The sequence below is a fragment of the Calypte anna genome, chromosome 2, assembly GCF_003957555.1.
Source record: "Calypte anna isolate BGI_N300 chromosome 2, bCalAnn1_v1.p, whole genome shotgun sequence".
Taxonomy (NCBI): Eukaryota; Metazoa; Chordata; class Aves; order Apodiformes; family Trochilidae; genus Calypte; species Calypte anna.
In genome coordinates, this window is record NC_044245.1 from 90,190,058 (window position 1) to 90,206,408 (window position 16,351).

Sequence of the window (16,351 nt, forward strand, 5' to 3'; positions counted from 1 at the left end):
AAAGTTTTTCTTATTGTGTGTTGGCTTGTTTTAATTTTTCCCAGCGAAGTTTTGAGGTACTGAATGAAGATGATACTTGATTTATCCTAAAAGTTACAGAGACTCTTACAGATGCACTAGTGGAGTATAATCAGCAGACTGCATCAAAAAAAGTAATGTGGATTTTGGTTTGGTTTTCCCCTACAAATCTGTAGAATCCTGTGATTATGTGATGTGGAAACTCAATGTAAGTTTAGAAATACTTAAAATTTTGTAGTGATGATAGGATAAACGTGGAGGGTTTTTGGGGTTTTTGGGGTTTTTTTGAGGAGTCTCAATACTTGAATTCAAAGGTGATTGATTCTTTTTAAAATAGAAGCTAAAAATAAGCATGCCTCTTATTTAGTAAGCTTTCCCTTACCTATAAGTTTTTCTGCTTGTTTTGTCCCTTTTAGATTATAATTTAAGATTTTCTCATCTTTCCTGGCCTTCCTGACACTCTTGTTCTGTATCCAGTTTCTTTTCCAGTCTTCATTCAGCATGTAATCACACATTATTGACATCAATATTTTTTCTTATACATCATTTTGATCCTTCTCTTTGAACTCTTCCTTTTGAGGTCTCTTTCTTTCTCCACTATTAGAAACCTAGTTTCTAATATTACTTTTGACTGACTTGTCTTGACATAGGTATGGTATGGAAGGGTTCTGAGTACTTCTTTGAGGCTGCTGTGGTTGTGAATTGTGTTCCCTATATCTCCAGTTTACATTCCATTATTCCATAATCTCCAAAGTGTCCATTCTAGGAATGACTTTTTGTTTATTCTCCCACTCCCAACAGCATTCCTAGGAACTTTCCTTCTATTGGTGATCCATTGAACATCTTTGCCATATGAAACGTTATTCATTATGCCTCCCAGAGTTGTTTGGTTTTTTGGTTTTATTTTGTTTTTTGAAGAACTGTCAGTGTTGAACAGACTTCTCATTCACAGCAGCTACTCCTACTACCACAGCTACTTAACTACATTTTTATTTAAAGAATAAAAATATCTTACATGTATTTCGTTTTTTCCACTTGAATATCAGTGAACAAGGTGGAGAGAATTACAGACCTGACTCCTGAAGAAAAAGAAGGAAGTTTTTGTTGTTGTTTTTGTCTTCAAAAGCCTTTCTGAATTCACGATTTTGTTACAAATCTTTATCTTTTTTCCCAATATTCTACGTTCCTTGTATTGCTTTCTTCATGCCCCAAAGCCAGTACTTTTACATGATAAATTCCACGCCTATTTCTGTCATTAATTATTTACTGCTTTTACTTCCTCAGCAAGCTTACTTTCACCATATTCCTGCTGTTTTTTCCATCTAGCATTTTGTTAGTTTGCTCATAGGAAAGAGATCAAAATCTGACATGTTACAAAACAATCAAATTCTGAAGTAACTTCTAAGCTACTAGTTGTGGAAAAATAATGTTTTCCCACATCAGGTTTTTAACTGTATTTTTTCTAGTGTTCTAAACTTTCAATCGGTGTTTTTTTAACTTAATATTTTATTCGGAGACTAAAAAGCTTCCTTTCTAGACCTAACAGATTGAGAATTAGTTCTAAAAGTGTCACTTCTTGGCCTAATACAGTGCTTTTTCATTTGTAGAAAACCAAGCAGTATGCACAAGCAGTGCATACATAGAAGTTGCATGATTTTCAAATAACTGCTTAAATTTGGGGTAAAGTAGCATAAATTAATAGTTTTGGGGTTTTTTTCCATCCTCTACAAATGTTAGGAAGGGCAGCCTAATCAAAAGCATTCATCCTACTTAACTGTAGGATTTAGGGAGAAATTGAATTCATATTGACTCAGACTTTCCTCTGTTCAGAAGCAACTCTCTAAGAAGGTTTTCAAAGTTTACCTCTGCTTGTTTGGCTTTTTCCCCCCCATTTCTCTAATTTCTTTGCCTTCTTGGTGGAAAAGAGGCTTAGAGCAGCTCTAGTCCGATCGAGATGTTAGTGGAAACAAAATTATGTTGTATAGGATGGATAATTCTGTTCAATACCTGAATATTGCAGGTATTTGGCCTCATTACTTCTCATTTATTTTTTTCAAAGAGTTTTGGATTTCTCTGAGGTCGTTCCCTTCTTGATATGAACAAAAATTGACCAATCCAAACTATTCTGTGACTCTATGAAATGGCAATTTTTCTGAAGCATGATGTCCTGGTTTGGGCCAAGCTAGAGCTAATTTTCTGTCTTGTAATTTTGCTTTCAGCTAAATCTCTGATAAGTAGCTGTACTTGGTGGAATTAACAGCAAGTTTCTCAGTCAGTGGCCGCTTCTAGAACTGATAACGCTCAATGCTTATAGTTACAGCTTGAGACTGGTATGCAGAACCAACAACCATATCATTAAATGTGACACATAAGAACTACAGTCATGTGTTTGGAGGGGCAAAATACCCAGAATACTAGTGAGGCTATTTTCTATGATTTTTTTTCTAGGACGTTTAGCTTTTGAAAGCCTCAATTAATACACTGCTAATAACAAACTGCAAGACTCAATAAGTGAGACTTGGAACTTTTAGTTCCTTTTTCTAAGCATAATGGAAATAGCTCTCATACACCTCCCCACCCTTGTTTCTCCAGGATTTTCTGTAAATGGAAAACATTCCTAATCCTTAATTGTATGAAAATGTAGCAAAGTCACATGGAACCTTACCAGCAATGCTGCTGTGACAGACTGGAAGTGGTTGTTTTGTAAGGCCCTGTTTAGGGAAATAGGTAATGGAGAGTCTTCAGAATCTTCTTTTACTGAAAAACAATACTTCTCTTTTTTAAAGACTATTCAAGCAGATGATCAGCTAAGCAGCCCTTAGCAGTAAATGAAGATGAACCCCAAAACTCTTCAACTGGCTCTTCAGAAACAGCATATGAGAGCAACTTCACTACTGAATTTTTGAACAGTGTAAGAAACATGAATGTTGAGGAAGTTACTGCTACTCTACACAAAATAGCAGCAGCAAATCCAGCTTTCAGAGGTAACTTGTGTATACATGCATGCACACACAGACATATAAAAATATACATACCATATTTTTTTTTAGCTCTGTGAAATATTAAGAATTATATGGGTGAAAGAACTTTGAGGTATTAAGGAGGGTTGAAGAGACTTTTTTCCCCCTTTTACAGGGGGGATCCAGTTTAAGAATGGTAATTCAAAATGGCTGCCTTCCCATGAAGGTGTTAATAGTTGCCATATTTCTTTTAAAGTCTTTTCTCATTTGTGCATAGTAATGTTTACATGGTAAGAAAGAGAGTAAACTAAAATCAAGCATACTATTATTAGAAAAAAACAGAATCTTTTGAATGTGATATACCTGGTGAAACATTCTGGGAATGCCAACAGCAAAAAAAATTTTTACTGAAAATTATTCCTGAAGGAACCTTACTTTCAACAGTAGCATAATAGAGACAAGTAGCCTTTCTTTTACTTACAAGTTTTTAATAAGTTTCAGCTACTAAACCTTTCCACATCTCCACATCTCCAAACCTTTCCACATCAATCAACTGCTGCCCTTTCTTCGGAAGCTTCCTGTATAAGTTTTTTAGACTGTGTTCAGGATCATCAGGGTACAATAGGAACACTGAAGATGAGTAGTACACTGCAGAGAAACTGAAGATACTCTTTGCTTGAGTGCTCATTGTGGAAGAAACTGGAGAGACTGCAGTCTGTGCCATAGCCTCTCTTTGGGCATGTGTGTGCAGACAGATCAGCAGAGTGTCTGTTTGGGATGGATCAAATAGACAACATAAAACCATGAAAGTAACAAACTGCTACAATTCCTCTGTGAAAGAATATCACCTGGTCCTAGAAACCAGCAGAACAGAATGGTAAAGTTACTTATAGTAGTGATTTCTCCCATAAAACTTCCTTTGGAACTTGAAAATTTGTGGGTGGCAGATGTGGTTCTCTTCCATGTGCATTTTGCTCCTTTCAGGGTTTTGTTGCATGTTGAACACAGTTGCATCCCACCCTCCCCTGCAGCTGGACAGGGAAGAAAATAGAAGAACAAAAGTGAGAAAAGTCATGGGTCAGTCATAAGGACATAAGGACAGTTTAAAAAGTGAAGGGAAAGAATGGGGGAGAACAAGTATGCAAAGACAATTGATCAGCACCTCAACCAAGCAAACTGATGCCCAGCCACTTGTCTGAGCAACAGACACCTTGGAAGCCAACCTCACCCCTTGCCTCCCCAGTTTTTATTGCTGATGTATGGAATATCCCTTTGGCCAGTTTGGGTGATTTGTCCCAACTGTGTCCCCTAACAGTCTTTTTCTCAGCCCCTGCATAATCACACTTGTGAGATTGCAGTGTGGGAAAGACAGGCTTGAGGCTCTGCAAGCACCCTTCAGCAACAGCCAAAACACTGCTGTGTTATCAAAGCTGTTTTGGCCACAAACCCAAACAAACAGACTGCTGTGACTAAAGTTAACTCTACCCCAGGCAAAACCAGTACAGGGTTCCAGGTAATCTGTGTAACTGCCAGCTTCTATTAGTGAATAGAAACTGTGTAGAAAAACAAGGTAGGAATTAGTGGACACCTGGAAAAATACAATCTGCTTAGAGTAGTTGGTGGGAAATGAACATTGCTTCTGTGATAAGAAAGAAAACCTTGCTTACAAACTTCCCAGAGTTGTTCAAAAGCAGTCAGCAAAGGTGTCAGATAAAGGTGACCACTTCATAAAATCTATTTGGAACTCCCAAGAAGCTTGTAAGCCTAATCAGAAGCTTCTAAGGGAACTAACTTCTATGGAAACAGTGGGAAATTCTTCCATTGTTTAAATAATAAGCACATAGAAAATGGACAATTTAAAACAATGAAAATAGGTTCCAGTAGAGAACTGTGGGCCTGTGCTTAAGGTCTGTCCTGTTTAGTATTTTCACAGATGACCTTGAAAAAGGGCAGAGTATCTATCTGGATAGTAAAATTTTGTCAAATTTGAAACAGCTGAAAGTGTTGGTTGACTTGAGGAATTTCAAAGGCTTCTTGTCAGATTAGTGGAACTACCAACTTATCAGTCAGAAGAATACATCGAATGCAAGTAATTAAGGAAGTAATAGAAATAAATATGGGAATCATCATCTTGTTATTTCATAAACTCATGCTTTGCCTGTATCTGACACAGGACATATATTTCTTTTCCCCTTATTTCAGATAAATGACTTAGTGCTGAAAAAGCTTTAGAGAAGGCAACAAAATATGGGAATATCTTTCATCTAAGAAGCAATGGAAACTCCTTTGGCTTGGAAAAGAGATGCTTGAAATGCTGTAACAGAGATGTGTAAAATCATGAGTGGATGGAGATGACAGACAAGATTCTATTACTTCCTCTCTCTCTTGATCCATTAACTTGTAGTAGTGTGAGAGTCCAACTTCAAAATGGATAAAAAGAGATGGCTCTTGCTGTAATAGGTGGCTGATCTCTGGAGCTCCTAGCAGACGGATACTGTGGATACAAAAATATTTCGTGTGTCCTTGCCTTCCCTTGTCTGGGTCAGACTTGGAAAGTGTTTGGAAGAGGAACACTGAAAATTTTGCTGTATCAGACTTAGAAAGTTTCCTAAGCTGAAGATGATCTGAAAAGGGGAGAACACAGTATTCCCACACCCCAACAAGTATCAGGCACACTTGCTCTTACTCTTCCCATAGCATTTGGTTGTGGGTGATAAATGTTTATTATTACCACTTAAGCAGTCCATATGTTTCTTCTCATTCTCTGCCCTCCCCTTTTTAAGTCATTGGCATTGATTTAATCTCTTAGCTTGTGTTCAGAAGAGGACACGTTGACTTCCTGTTACAGTGATAAAATCATGTACTTTGGTTCATGCTCTCCTGATTATCAACTACAGATCTTTAAAAGTTGGAGACAGAGTAGAGGGGCAAGACAGACCCTTTAACTGAAGCAATACAGCTGTTTACATCAGGATACACTTATTGTTTCCAGGCACGTTGTAATTGGTAACAGTTATGGTATTTTTCTTATTAAATGAAAAGATCCCAACTCATGTCAGCATCTAAATGTTTCAGTATAGATTGTGCTTTAAAATTAATTTGATGATAAACCCACTTATTTTCTGGTTTTGTTTGTCTGTTTGCCTTTACTAAGGAATTGATACTCCGAATGTTATAAGGATCCTGACTGAAAGTGGAACTCTGAGGAGAACAAGCTATGGCAGCTCATAGTGATGTGGTAGTTAAGTGTTAATATAGCAGTGTTTACTTTCTCTAAGTTTGTTTTTTTACTTAATATAAACACAGTGCAGTTCCTTTTGCTATGTTCCAATTTTGTATAGTGTTAATTTAATGAAATTAATAACTTGGTTTTGAGATTCTTGTTATTTATTTCTCTATATAGTTTAAATTTCTATAGTGTGGAAAGCTTGTAAAGCTCTTTAAGCTATACAAGCTTAAAAGTTGTAAAGTTCTTTCATTTCATACCAAAACATACTTTTAAAAAAGGTAACTGTTGGTTTTCTCAATATCATTAAATACCATATATTGCCAGTCTGGTCTTTTCTTATTGTTGGCTCTTTTACAAAGAGTTACCAGTAGAATAAACTACTGCAATTCATCCTACAACAAATAGTCAAAAGTTATTCCCTGTGGCTGCTGGGCCTGACCAAAAATTTTTGTAATAAAAAAATCCTCTCCTATATAATATTACGAATAGGTCTCTGCATATTTCTTAAAATAAGGATTTTAAATAATAATAAAGTCAGTGTTGTCAGCCTAGTTCTGAGAAGTGCCTGAATTACACCCAGTTTAGCCTAGGTAATTGGAAGCTTTAGCAAAATCAACAGAGGTTGGCTATGCCTGCCAGTTCAGGGATGTGACCCAAGAGACCTAACCAGACTACTACTATGCACCACTGATGTTGTAGCAGAAGTATCTTTTGTCTTATCTGACCACTGTGAGAATGAAATGAAAGCTGGCTTATACTGTCCCTCAGTTCAGGCTCCTCTAACATGAACTTTTCCCCAAATAAAGTAGCAGTGGCTTTGATTGAATATAAAGATCTGTATATTAATGACTACTACTTTTGTAGGATGATCAAAAATGTTTTGAATGGTTAATCAGTGTGGTTGTTAATTTAATATATTTTTTTAATTAAACTGTGTTATTAAAATTTGATTCCTGCTTGTGATGTTGGGTAGTGTTCAGTGGTTCCAATTAAAGCTCTTCAGCTTTGCAGCCAAATCCTGTTATAACATAGACATGCTGGGGCCAGATGGTAAATGAACCTTTTAATGTTAACATACATTTTTTTGGAGATCTGGATGGAACTGAGAGTCCTCATTCTTGCACATCTTCGTATCGTGGAATACAAGACACTAAAAATAGAAGCAAAGAAAGCTGCAAGAAAATTGGTTAGTTGTGTTCTAGGAACATGGGAATGGAAGAAGTTCACTGACAATTAAATGAAAACACAAAAAACACTGCTTTAAAGAAATTGTGAAGAATTTCTAGAATGCTTTAAATATGTTCTTGTTAAAAGTAAAAAGGGAGCTGGAGCTCTTATATCTCATTTATTTTATAATAGGGACAATCCTAATGCCTGCTTAATGAAGATTAATTGATCAGTAAAAACATCTTTTAGTCGATACAAAATTCTAAATTCTGTTCCTGTAAGACAGAAAATAAAAATCTTTTTTTTTGTATGTGTCTTGGTTTTGAAAATGCAGAGTGTGCTAATAATTAAAATAGCAGCTGAACATTCTGATTTTATTAAACGGCCATCTCTGGGACAGCTTATTTGTCCTCTTGCTGTGGAACCCTACCTAGTGAAAATAAAGTTGAGATGAAGTTGAGATTACTTTGAGTATTTTTCTTTTCTTGGGTGCAGGAGGAGCATGCGGAAAATGGAAAGACCTCTCAAATCTATAGGGCACTGATATAAAATGGTTTGAATGGTAAGCTGCAGCGTGCTGCTGTACTTCTCAAAGACAGCTGAGAAAACTGAAATGGGCTATCAAATCATCAAGTGTATGCTTCTGAAAATGTTTGCCTAGAACATAACCTAACAGTCTGTTCAGTTGTGCAGTTATTTAGCCCTTAATTTTTATTTTTCTTTTTTGCCGTGGTGCAAACAGGCTGCAAAAGAATTGTATTATCTTGTTCTTGTCTCCACTCCTGCTTTGTGATGGTTCAGTGTATTATTATTTACAGAAGACTGCGTGTTTGATCCGACACAGCTTTTTAAAGATAATGTGATACTTGTGCCAGAGTTGCAAAGTCAGAAAAAAACCCCCATCTCTTTGGTATTATTAAATATTGTATTTTCTTTCTCACAGGCAGACAGCTAGGTTGACTGGAGAATTAACAGAATTAAAACTGAAGCAATGGTGGAAAAAAATGTAAACCAAGAGAAAATTAATTTTGCTTTTAGCTTTACCTTAGTTTTATATATTTTACTTGACACCAGAGAGGTTCAGGGAAGTGATTCTTATCACAAATGCAGAACTTCTGTTCCTCTTAGAAGGCAGGGAGTGGAAAGGAGAAGGATATTCACAGGTGAATTGATAAAAAATCAAAAGTTTTGAGTGTGCAACAGAGGAGCTACTCTCTGGTGTGAAGTGTGATGATCTCTGTTCGGGGCAGGTCTGGAAATACTCTCTTGTGTTGCGTCCCGTCTATTCCAGGCGTGTGCTCTGTGCTTTCGCCTGCAGAACCCATCCCTACTTTTGGAGCACACGCTCGGTTCGGGTATCAGTGTACCGAACCGCAGATCCTGCCTGCCTCGGAGCTTGGGACTGTCTGTGAAACACGAAAGGTGGATGCAGGCTCCAGCTCCTCTTGGAATCATAGAATCGTGGAATTGTTCTGGTTGGAAACGAGCATTAAGATCATAAAATCCAACCATTAACCCAACTGCACGGAGTCCACGGCTACACCGCGTCCCTAAGCACCACCTCTACACCTCTTGTCTTTTCGTACCTCCAGGGATGCTGCCTCCACCGCTTCCCCGGGCAGCCTCTTCTTGTGTTTGACTGCCCTTACAGGGAAAATTTTTTTCCCTAATATCCCAGCTAAACCTGCACCAGCACAACACGAGGCCATTTCCTCTTGTCCCACCGCTTGTTCCCTGGGAGAAGAGACCAACCCCCACCTGCCTACAACCTCCTTTTGGGCAGCTGTAGGGAGCGAAAAGGCCTCCCCCCCATCTGCCTCCTTTACTCCATGCTCAGCCACCTCCTCCCAGATACCTCCCAGCTCCAAGGACACAAACGCTGCCATTTGCCGTCACCATTACCGCATCCCCGTCCCCCGAGCAAGCGCTCAGGAGTACAACATCCCACGGGGAGAGGCAGGCGAACCCCCCACCCTGCCCTACCCTCCTCCACGGCGCCATCGCCACCTCACACCCCCCCCACCCCTTCCAGGTGGCGGCGGGATCCTCCCCCGCTGCAGATGGCGCCAGCGCCCGGGAGGTTTCGGAGCGGAAGGAAGTGCGCTCGTCCCGGCGTCGCGGCGAGGGGCGGGAGCGTGAGGTGTGTGCGGGAGGGGGGGGGGGGAAACTCGGGTTCCCGCCGCTCACGTGTGTGTGTGTTGGGGAGGCGGGGGGCGCCGTTTCCGGGCGGGTTCCCGGGGGGCAGAAGGGGGATCGCGCTGCCGCGTGGTTGGTGAGTGCCCGGTGCTGCGCCAGCGGGGGTCGGGAAGGAGGCGTCGCGTCCGGCCCGGCTCGGTTCGACCCGGCTCGGCCCTGCCCGCGGAGGGCTCGCCCTGCCCTGTGGTAGCGGCCGCCTTTTGTGTGACCCACCCCCTTCCCGCACGCTCCTGCGCAAGGGCGGCGGGAAAGCGTGAGCGCTGCCGCGGGCGTGCCGGTCCCGGGAAACCGGCGGCCTCCGTTTCCCGGCCCGAAGGCGTCGTCCGCCGCCGTCTCCCCGCACCACCTCCCCGTTCGCTCGCTCGCTCGGCCGCGGCCGCTTCCCTCAAACGTTGCTCCCAGCTCCCTGCCGCCGGTGGAGCCCCGGCTACTCCCTCCGGGGCGGAGAGCCGACCTCGCGGCCTCCCCGCCGGGAGCCCCGGCAGCGGGTAGGCATTAACGCGCCTTATTTAAAATCCTCGTAGAGCGACTGGAAGCGGAGCGAGATGAAAGATGTCCCGGGACGGTGAGGAAGGTGGTTTAGCGGCCTAGACCAGCGGGAGGAGCCGCCGCCTCCGTCTCCGTTTCAGCAGCGCTTCGGCTTTGGGGTATGGCGGCGTGGGGCGGTCTGTGGTGGTGAGGGGCTTTGGGGTGGCTGGGAGAGGGGTTCCCAGCGAGGGAGCCGCAGAGGGGAAATCAGTCGTCTGTAAGTGTTGCCCTGTGCTGAGAGGGAGCTCGGCCTGGGGGAACTCTTTGTCAGAGGAGAGGAGTTAGGGCATGGACCTCGCCTGCCGGTTTCTCAGGATCTTCCTGGTAGCTTGAGCTTGTGAACGGCGCTGGCAGCAAGATTCCCTGAGGATACTGCCTCAAAGCTGCGAGGGAGTAGGTTATAGGCAAAACAGGCCTTCCTTCTGGATCCCCCGCTGTTTCCCAAAGCCTGATGCAAGGATGGCCGAGTGACACCTCAAGTAGCTTCTGAAAAGTGCTGCGTGTGTTAAAGGAAAATGGTATTGATGTTTTGGATTGTAAAACTGTGTTGGTGCCCAAGCTGTTAGGTGCACTTAGCTCTGTCCTGTTGGAGAGGGGCCAATTGAAAAAAACAGTTCAAGTCAAGAAGCCCACGGTTGCTTCAGCGAGAAGTTTCATTAAAATATTTTCATAACTTGATAAACTGTATACAGTTGTGCTTCATGTCTTATTGCCATGGTGTTTCCATGGCTTTGATTTTGTAACCATTTTATCTTATCTCTCGATTTGGAGTGGTACATGTGAATTGGAAATCGATATGTTTAGATTTTCAATGAATTATTTCCAAAATATGCAGTGCAAGTTAAGCTGTGCTTCTTTATTTCAATAGGAGAAAATACATTTTTTTAAGCCTCCTCCATCAAGAGACCTTAGTCAACTTTGTTCAGGCCTGTGCTCTCCTGTGTTACAAAGTTTTTAATGCTAATTGGGAGCCAAACACTTGAGGCTTCCTAAGTACCTTCCTAAGAGGGAGGCAGTAAGCAAGCTTTGTAAGTGGAAGTAACAGTCAAATCAAAAGCTTCTAGCTATTTCTGTATGTCTTCCAGTCAGGCAGTGAAAATCATATTGCAGTTCTTACCTAAAAGAGGCACATGGTAAAAATCAAAAATCTTAGAGAACCATAGTTGTTATTGTTGGATGCTAAAGGACCTATTCCTTTTGGCACCAAAAGCCATGCTTTTTTAAAGCCTTTTTAGTTGATAGGTTATGTATGTAAAATGTACACTACAGTTAAAGTGATCTTGCATATTGGTGCTTTTAGCTAGGCTATAAAAAGCAAAAAATAAATTAAATTGTAGTCCAGTGTTTGTGTAATCAGTCGTTTAAATTGTTTTTAAACAAAATGACAGTTGGATTTAAAACATTCTTTAATGATTAACCTGAGATGTGCATATGAAATACTGTAATACAACACAGATTTACAATTTGAAGTCCATTTGGAAAAACAACTGTAGAATTATACTTTCTGGAGTAAATTATGATGATCATATCCACCATAAAGGAATAATTATCTAGTTCTTTTATTTAGAAGTTTCTGGGTTTTGTCAGGGCTGTTGGTTTTGGTTTTTCTTTTTAAAGTTAGTTTGGTCTCTAAGATTTGAACATTGTGTTCACGACTTTTTTGTGTAGCTCAGATATGAAGAATTTAGGTGTAGTTCTAAAGAGAGAAGAAACAAAAGGCTTATGGACCTGAAAGTGTGGACCTTTATACTGTGTACAGTGAGACCTGGAAGTAGTCAGATTTCTAGCTCTATGAATCACCTGCTCCCATTAGGAACTTGAGATGTTAAATCACAGTATCACAATGGATTTTTGTTTGTTTCTCCCTTCTTTGCTTTAAATTTTAAGTAATTCCTACAGCCACTTCTAGTTCACATCAGACCATGGATTATTTTTCTTAATTAGCCATTTGTATGTGATGTGAAATCAGCTTTAGGAGGTTTTGTTATGAATGAATTTAGAAGTATGCAGATGGGGGAAAGATGATAAAGGAACCTGTTGTGTAGTGTTTGTTGGTTTGGGTTTTTCTTGGGAGGAAGAGTGGTGTTTTGTTCTTTTTTTAACCTGGTAGAATTACCAATGCTTGTATCAGTACAGATGCAACGAAGCAAAAAGATCATTCAGAAACTGAAGTGTGAGTTCTACTTTGATTTGATTATTGTCTTTTCTAACATGTCTGCAAAGCTTCTAAATATAGCTTCTCATACTACCTTATTTCTTATGCTGAGTATAGCTTGGTTTTTCAGTCTCTTTTTACTTTATATGTGCCTGTTTAACCTCTTTTTTTCCCCCCGCTTCATTCTTTCGAGTTTGCATTTTTAAATGCACAGGCTGAACTTTTCAGTGTGCGGTGGAAATTTTCTTAGGTTCATGTGTACTGCTGTTATCAGGGAAGACCTAATTAAAACCATGGTTTTACTTTTTTAAACTGTGTGCTATAAGTGATTGAATTGGTAAACAATGTACCATTTAAGTGAAACAGTTCACCGAGCACCTTTGGCTTGATATGTCAACTATGTAAAAAGATGTTTTATGGCAGGAACTTTTTAAACCCAGCAACTTAATCTGATAAAGCAGTGGAAGGTGCAGGTGCCTAAGTCATCTTTTTCAGTAATAGAGTTTTCAGAGCAAAGACAACCAAAGAAGCAGCAGAATATTTTCTGAACACTAGAGTAATGGCTGTGCTAGATCAGTCTGCGTGTTTGTTTAGCCTAGCTACTTGTCTCAGGAGTGGACTCTGCATAGGAAAAAAGCAGTAAAAAACCACAGTAGTCTTCATTAGGAAGTTGTTGCTGTTTGGTGGAAAAAATACTTGTTTGTGCTGTATTTAATAAAATTCTGAATATCTTTTTTCAGAGAATCAGAATGACTAAAAAAAGGAAACATCAAGAAGATTTCCAGAAAGTGAAATTTAAAGTTGGGAAAAAAAAGCCTAAACTAGAGAATGCAACTGATACTACCTTCAAAACAAAGGCCATACAAATTCCTGAGCAACTTAAAGAAGATGGAGTGCTTCCTACACAAAATAGAAAACTTAACATAAAGGTATATGGTGATATATTATGAAAAGACATAAAATTACTTGTAATTTATCTAGGCTTGCTATGTTTACCAGAGTTGAGGGAAAAAAGATTTATTTAAACAAAAAAACAAAAGAAAAAACCCCAAACAACTTCAAATAATCCAGCATAGTATCTGAATACAGCTTCTTAGTCCTTGACCATAAGTTGACCAATGACTTAAATTGCTGGTGCATCTTACAACCTAAGGGCAAGGTTTTCAGCAGTGCAAAAGTTAAAGTTGCACACTGATTTAAGTACGTAGGGTTAACGTTTCTTTTTTGAAAGTCTTGGTTCTTAACTTAAGGACAGGGTTTTTAAAGTAGGCTTCCTGAGGCTTCCTTTAAGAATCTTTTAATTTTTTGGGTGGTGGTTCTGTTTTCCTTGCTTTGTTAGTTTCATCTTGTGTCTGTTGCAGCTCTGTGCTTGAACTTAAAGCTGTTGAAACAGATTACATAGTTCTGCTTATGAGAATGAGTTTGAGAGGACTTATTTTTGGTCATCCCTCTGTTCAATCAGTGGGGTTGTCCATAAACTCAAAAATGAGGAGTATCTAATTATCTTAAGCACAACTCATGTTGTCTTGTTATTTTGTGTCACTGAATTTTGATGATTAGTTCATTTTTGTGCTTTTAACTAATGTTGTATTCTGAACATATGATACTGTTTTGAACAGCAGTAGATCATAAGAGTAGACTGTATTTTTGAGTGTTTGAGAAAAAATGTGCTGGAAATAGGTAAGGAAATTTATGGAGCATAAACTAATACTGATGGCTGGTGTATATGCTGCTTGTGTTGTTTTTTTTTGTTTGTTTGTTTCCTTCTAGGATCTGCTTTCACAGATGCATCATTATAGTCCTGGGGTTAAGCATAATGCACTTCTTGGGCTCAAAGAACTCCTGTCTCAGTATCCATTTGTAATTGATGCACACCTTTCCAGTATAATAAGTGAGGTGGCAGCTGTGTTTACAGACAAAGATTCTGGTGTCAGAGGAGCAGCTGTTCACCTGCTGCAATTCTTGGCAACAAAAATAAGAGCGGAACAGATTGCTCCATTTTTTCCTTTGGTAAGTGCCCATCTCTCCAGTGCCATGACTCATATCAGTGAGGGAATTCAGGAAGATTCATTGAAAATCTTGGATGTTTTGTTGGAAGCATATCCAGCTCTTCTCACAGACCGCAGCATTATTTTTTTGAAGAATTTTGTAGAGCTTATTTCTCACCAGCAACTGTCCAAAAGACTCAAAAGCAGAGAGAAACTTTCCTGGATGCTTTCTGTTAACCCAAATCGGAGAGTAACTTCTCAGCAGTGGAGGTTGAATGTACTTACAAGGCTCAAGAAGTTTCTGCAAGCAGTGGTGGATGGATCCAGTGAAAAAGAGGGTGAAGGCCTTCAAGAACAAAAGGACAGCCCTCATTCTGTGAGGAACCCGATATGCATAAGTTGGAAGGCCCATGCAAATAACCAGCAACACATACAGCTCTTTGAAAATGGTGTCTTACGACCAAAGATCAGCTCATCATTTAGACTAAGGTGAGAAAATATTAAGTCATTTGGGAATTAATGTTAACCATTATCACAGTGGTACAGTGTTAAACTGTGATTGCTTGTTGTTGAAGACAACCATTTGATTTTCACTGTGGGTTTGTCCCTTAGCCATATTTTAGGGCATTTAGTGTAGTGTGCAGTCTGACTGCAGTGGTTTGAAAATATGGAAATACTTGGCAGATAACTGTGCTACATGTGTCTCATGACCTTTTTTGTTACTAAATAAAAGCTTTATTATATGGTATTTAAAAATAATTTGGAAGACCAATTCCAGTGTTTTTTTCAGAATGCAAAGTGATGACTACAGGTTATTGCAGACAGATTTCTGTATGTTAAATGTGAGATCGTTTCTTACACTGTGACAATGAAATGTTACTGATATTTTGTGCTTTTACCATCATAAATCTATCATAAGTTTAGGCGTCCATTTTCTTTGAATATTTATTTTTTAAAAGGACAACGTGTAAGATGTCCGTCTGTGTGAAGTTCTGCTGAGTTTCCTATTCTACATGCTTTTAATCAATTCACTGATTTATAGCTTTGCTATGGACAAAAGTTGTCTTCTTTGAGACATGTTGATGAATATGGAAGAAAGTGTAGCGTGCTTAGTCACAGAAAGCTTTGTGTTTTTTTCAGTAGTACTCTAAATAGATGTGAGCTGAAGTTGGGGGAGATAACTAACTACCTGTATTTGTCTTCCTTCTGTCTGATTCACCCACTCCTCAAAATAGAGGGGAACCATCCACACCATTTTATGGTACTTTTTTAAAAAAACACTGGCAACCTCCGTGGATATATTACCATAGATGTTACATACCTGCTGGCAGGAGACATTACTTGAAAAATGGAAACTCTTTAGCTGTTATACAGCGCTTATGCATAGATAAGCAAAGTAATTAGAAGAGAAATGACAATCCTTGTTTTACTGCTGGAAAAGACTGATAAGGAGTATAAAACATTTTTTAACAAAATAATCTAGGAGACAAGTGGCAGGAAATGATATAAAACCCACTGCCTAATCCATTACTGTGTTCATTTGGTATCTTTGAATGAATGAAGTACAGAAGGAGAGCTGCTCTCTTTTGAATCACAGGTATTTGCCTGAACTAGCAGGTGCTTTTCATCTCTGTTGTGGAGACACTCTTTTCAGTCTCCTGTGCTTCTTCTCAGTAGATAGCATATGATTTGTGGTGGGAAGTTTATATTAGGCTAAGTAAAATGTGCTGCTTTTTAAATAAAAACAGTTGTTAACATAACATAAGAGTTCAGTCCTGACCAACGATGTCTGCTGCAGGTAAAACTTTAGTTGGAAATTAGACTTGAGGCAGGGGGAAGTATTGAATGGTAAGCACAGAACAGTCCTTTGGACTTCATCTCTGCAGTCAGAGGCCACTGTGTATCAGAGGATTCGTGTACTGTACCCTGAATGATGTGCACAGTGTGTGATACTGTCCTGTGTGAACCCTGCCCTGTAGTAGCTGAAGATGCATTGTATCCAAGGCCTAGGAGAATTATCTTTACATCTGATGTCACCTGAACTGGATTCCACTTTTCTGAGGAGCTAGATTTTGGTGACACATCATGATCCACTTGTGGTTATAAATAC

At 39.6% G+C, this 16,351-nt stretch overlaps 1 protein-coding gene across 3 annotated transcripts in view; it reads left to right on the forward strand.

Moving 5' to 3' along the window:
• The first annotated feature begins 9,438 nt into the window (after positions 1 to 9,438).
• Positions 9,439 to 16,351, forward strand: part of TEX10 (testis expressed 10) — a 56,893-nt gene continuing 49,980 nt past the window's right edge. The window contains exons 1-4 of one of the 3 annotated variants that reach the window (XM_030445915.1): positions 9,439 to 9,514; positions 10,095 to 10,217; positions 12,994 to 13,182; positions 14,024 to 14,730. In XM_030445915.1, the coding sequence (XP_030301775.1) occupies positions 13,003 to 13,182; positions 14,024 to 14,730 (887 nt within the window). In that variant the 5' untranslated portion in view covers positions 9,439 to 9,514; positions 10,095 to 10,217; positions 12,994 to 13,002. The other 2 variants (XM_030445916.1, XM_030445914.1) reach the window with 2 other exon arrangements.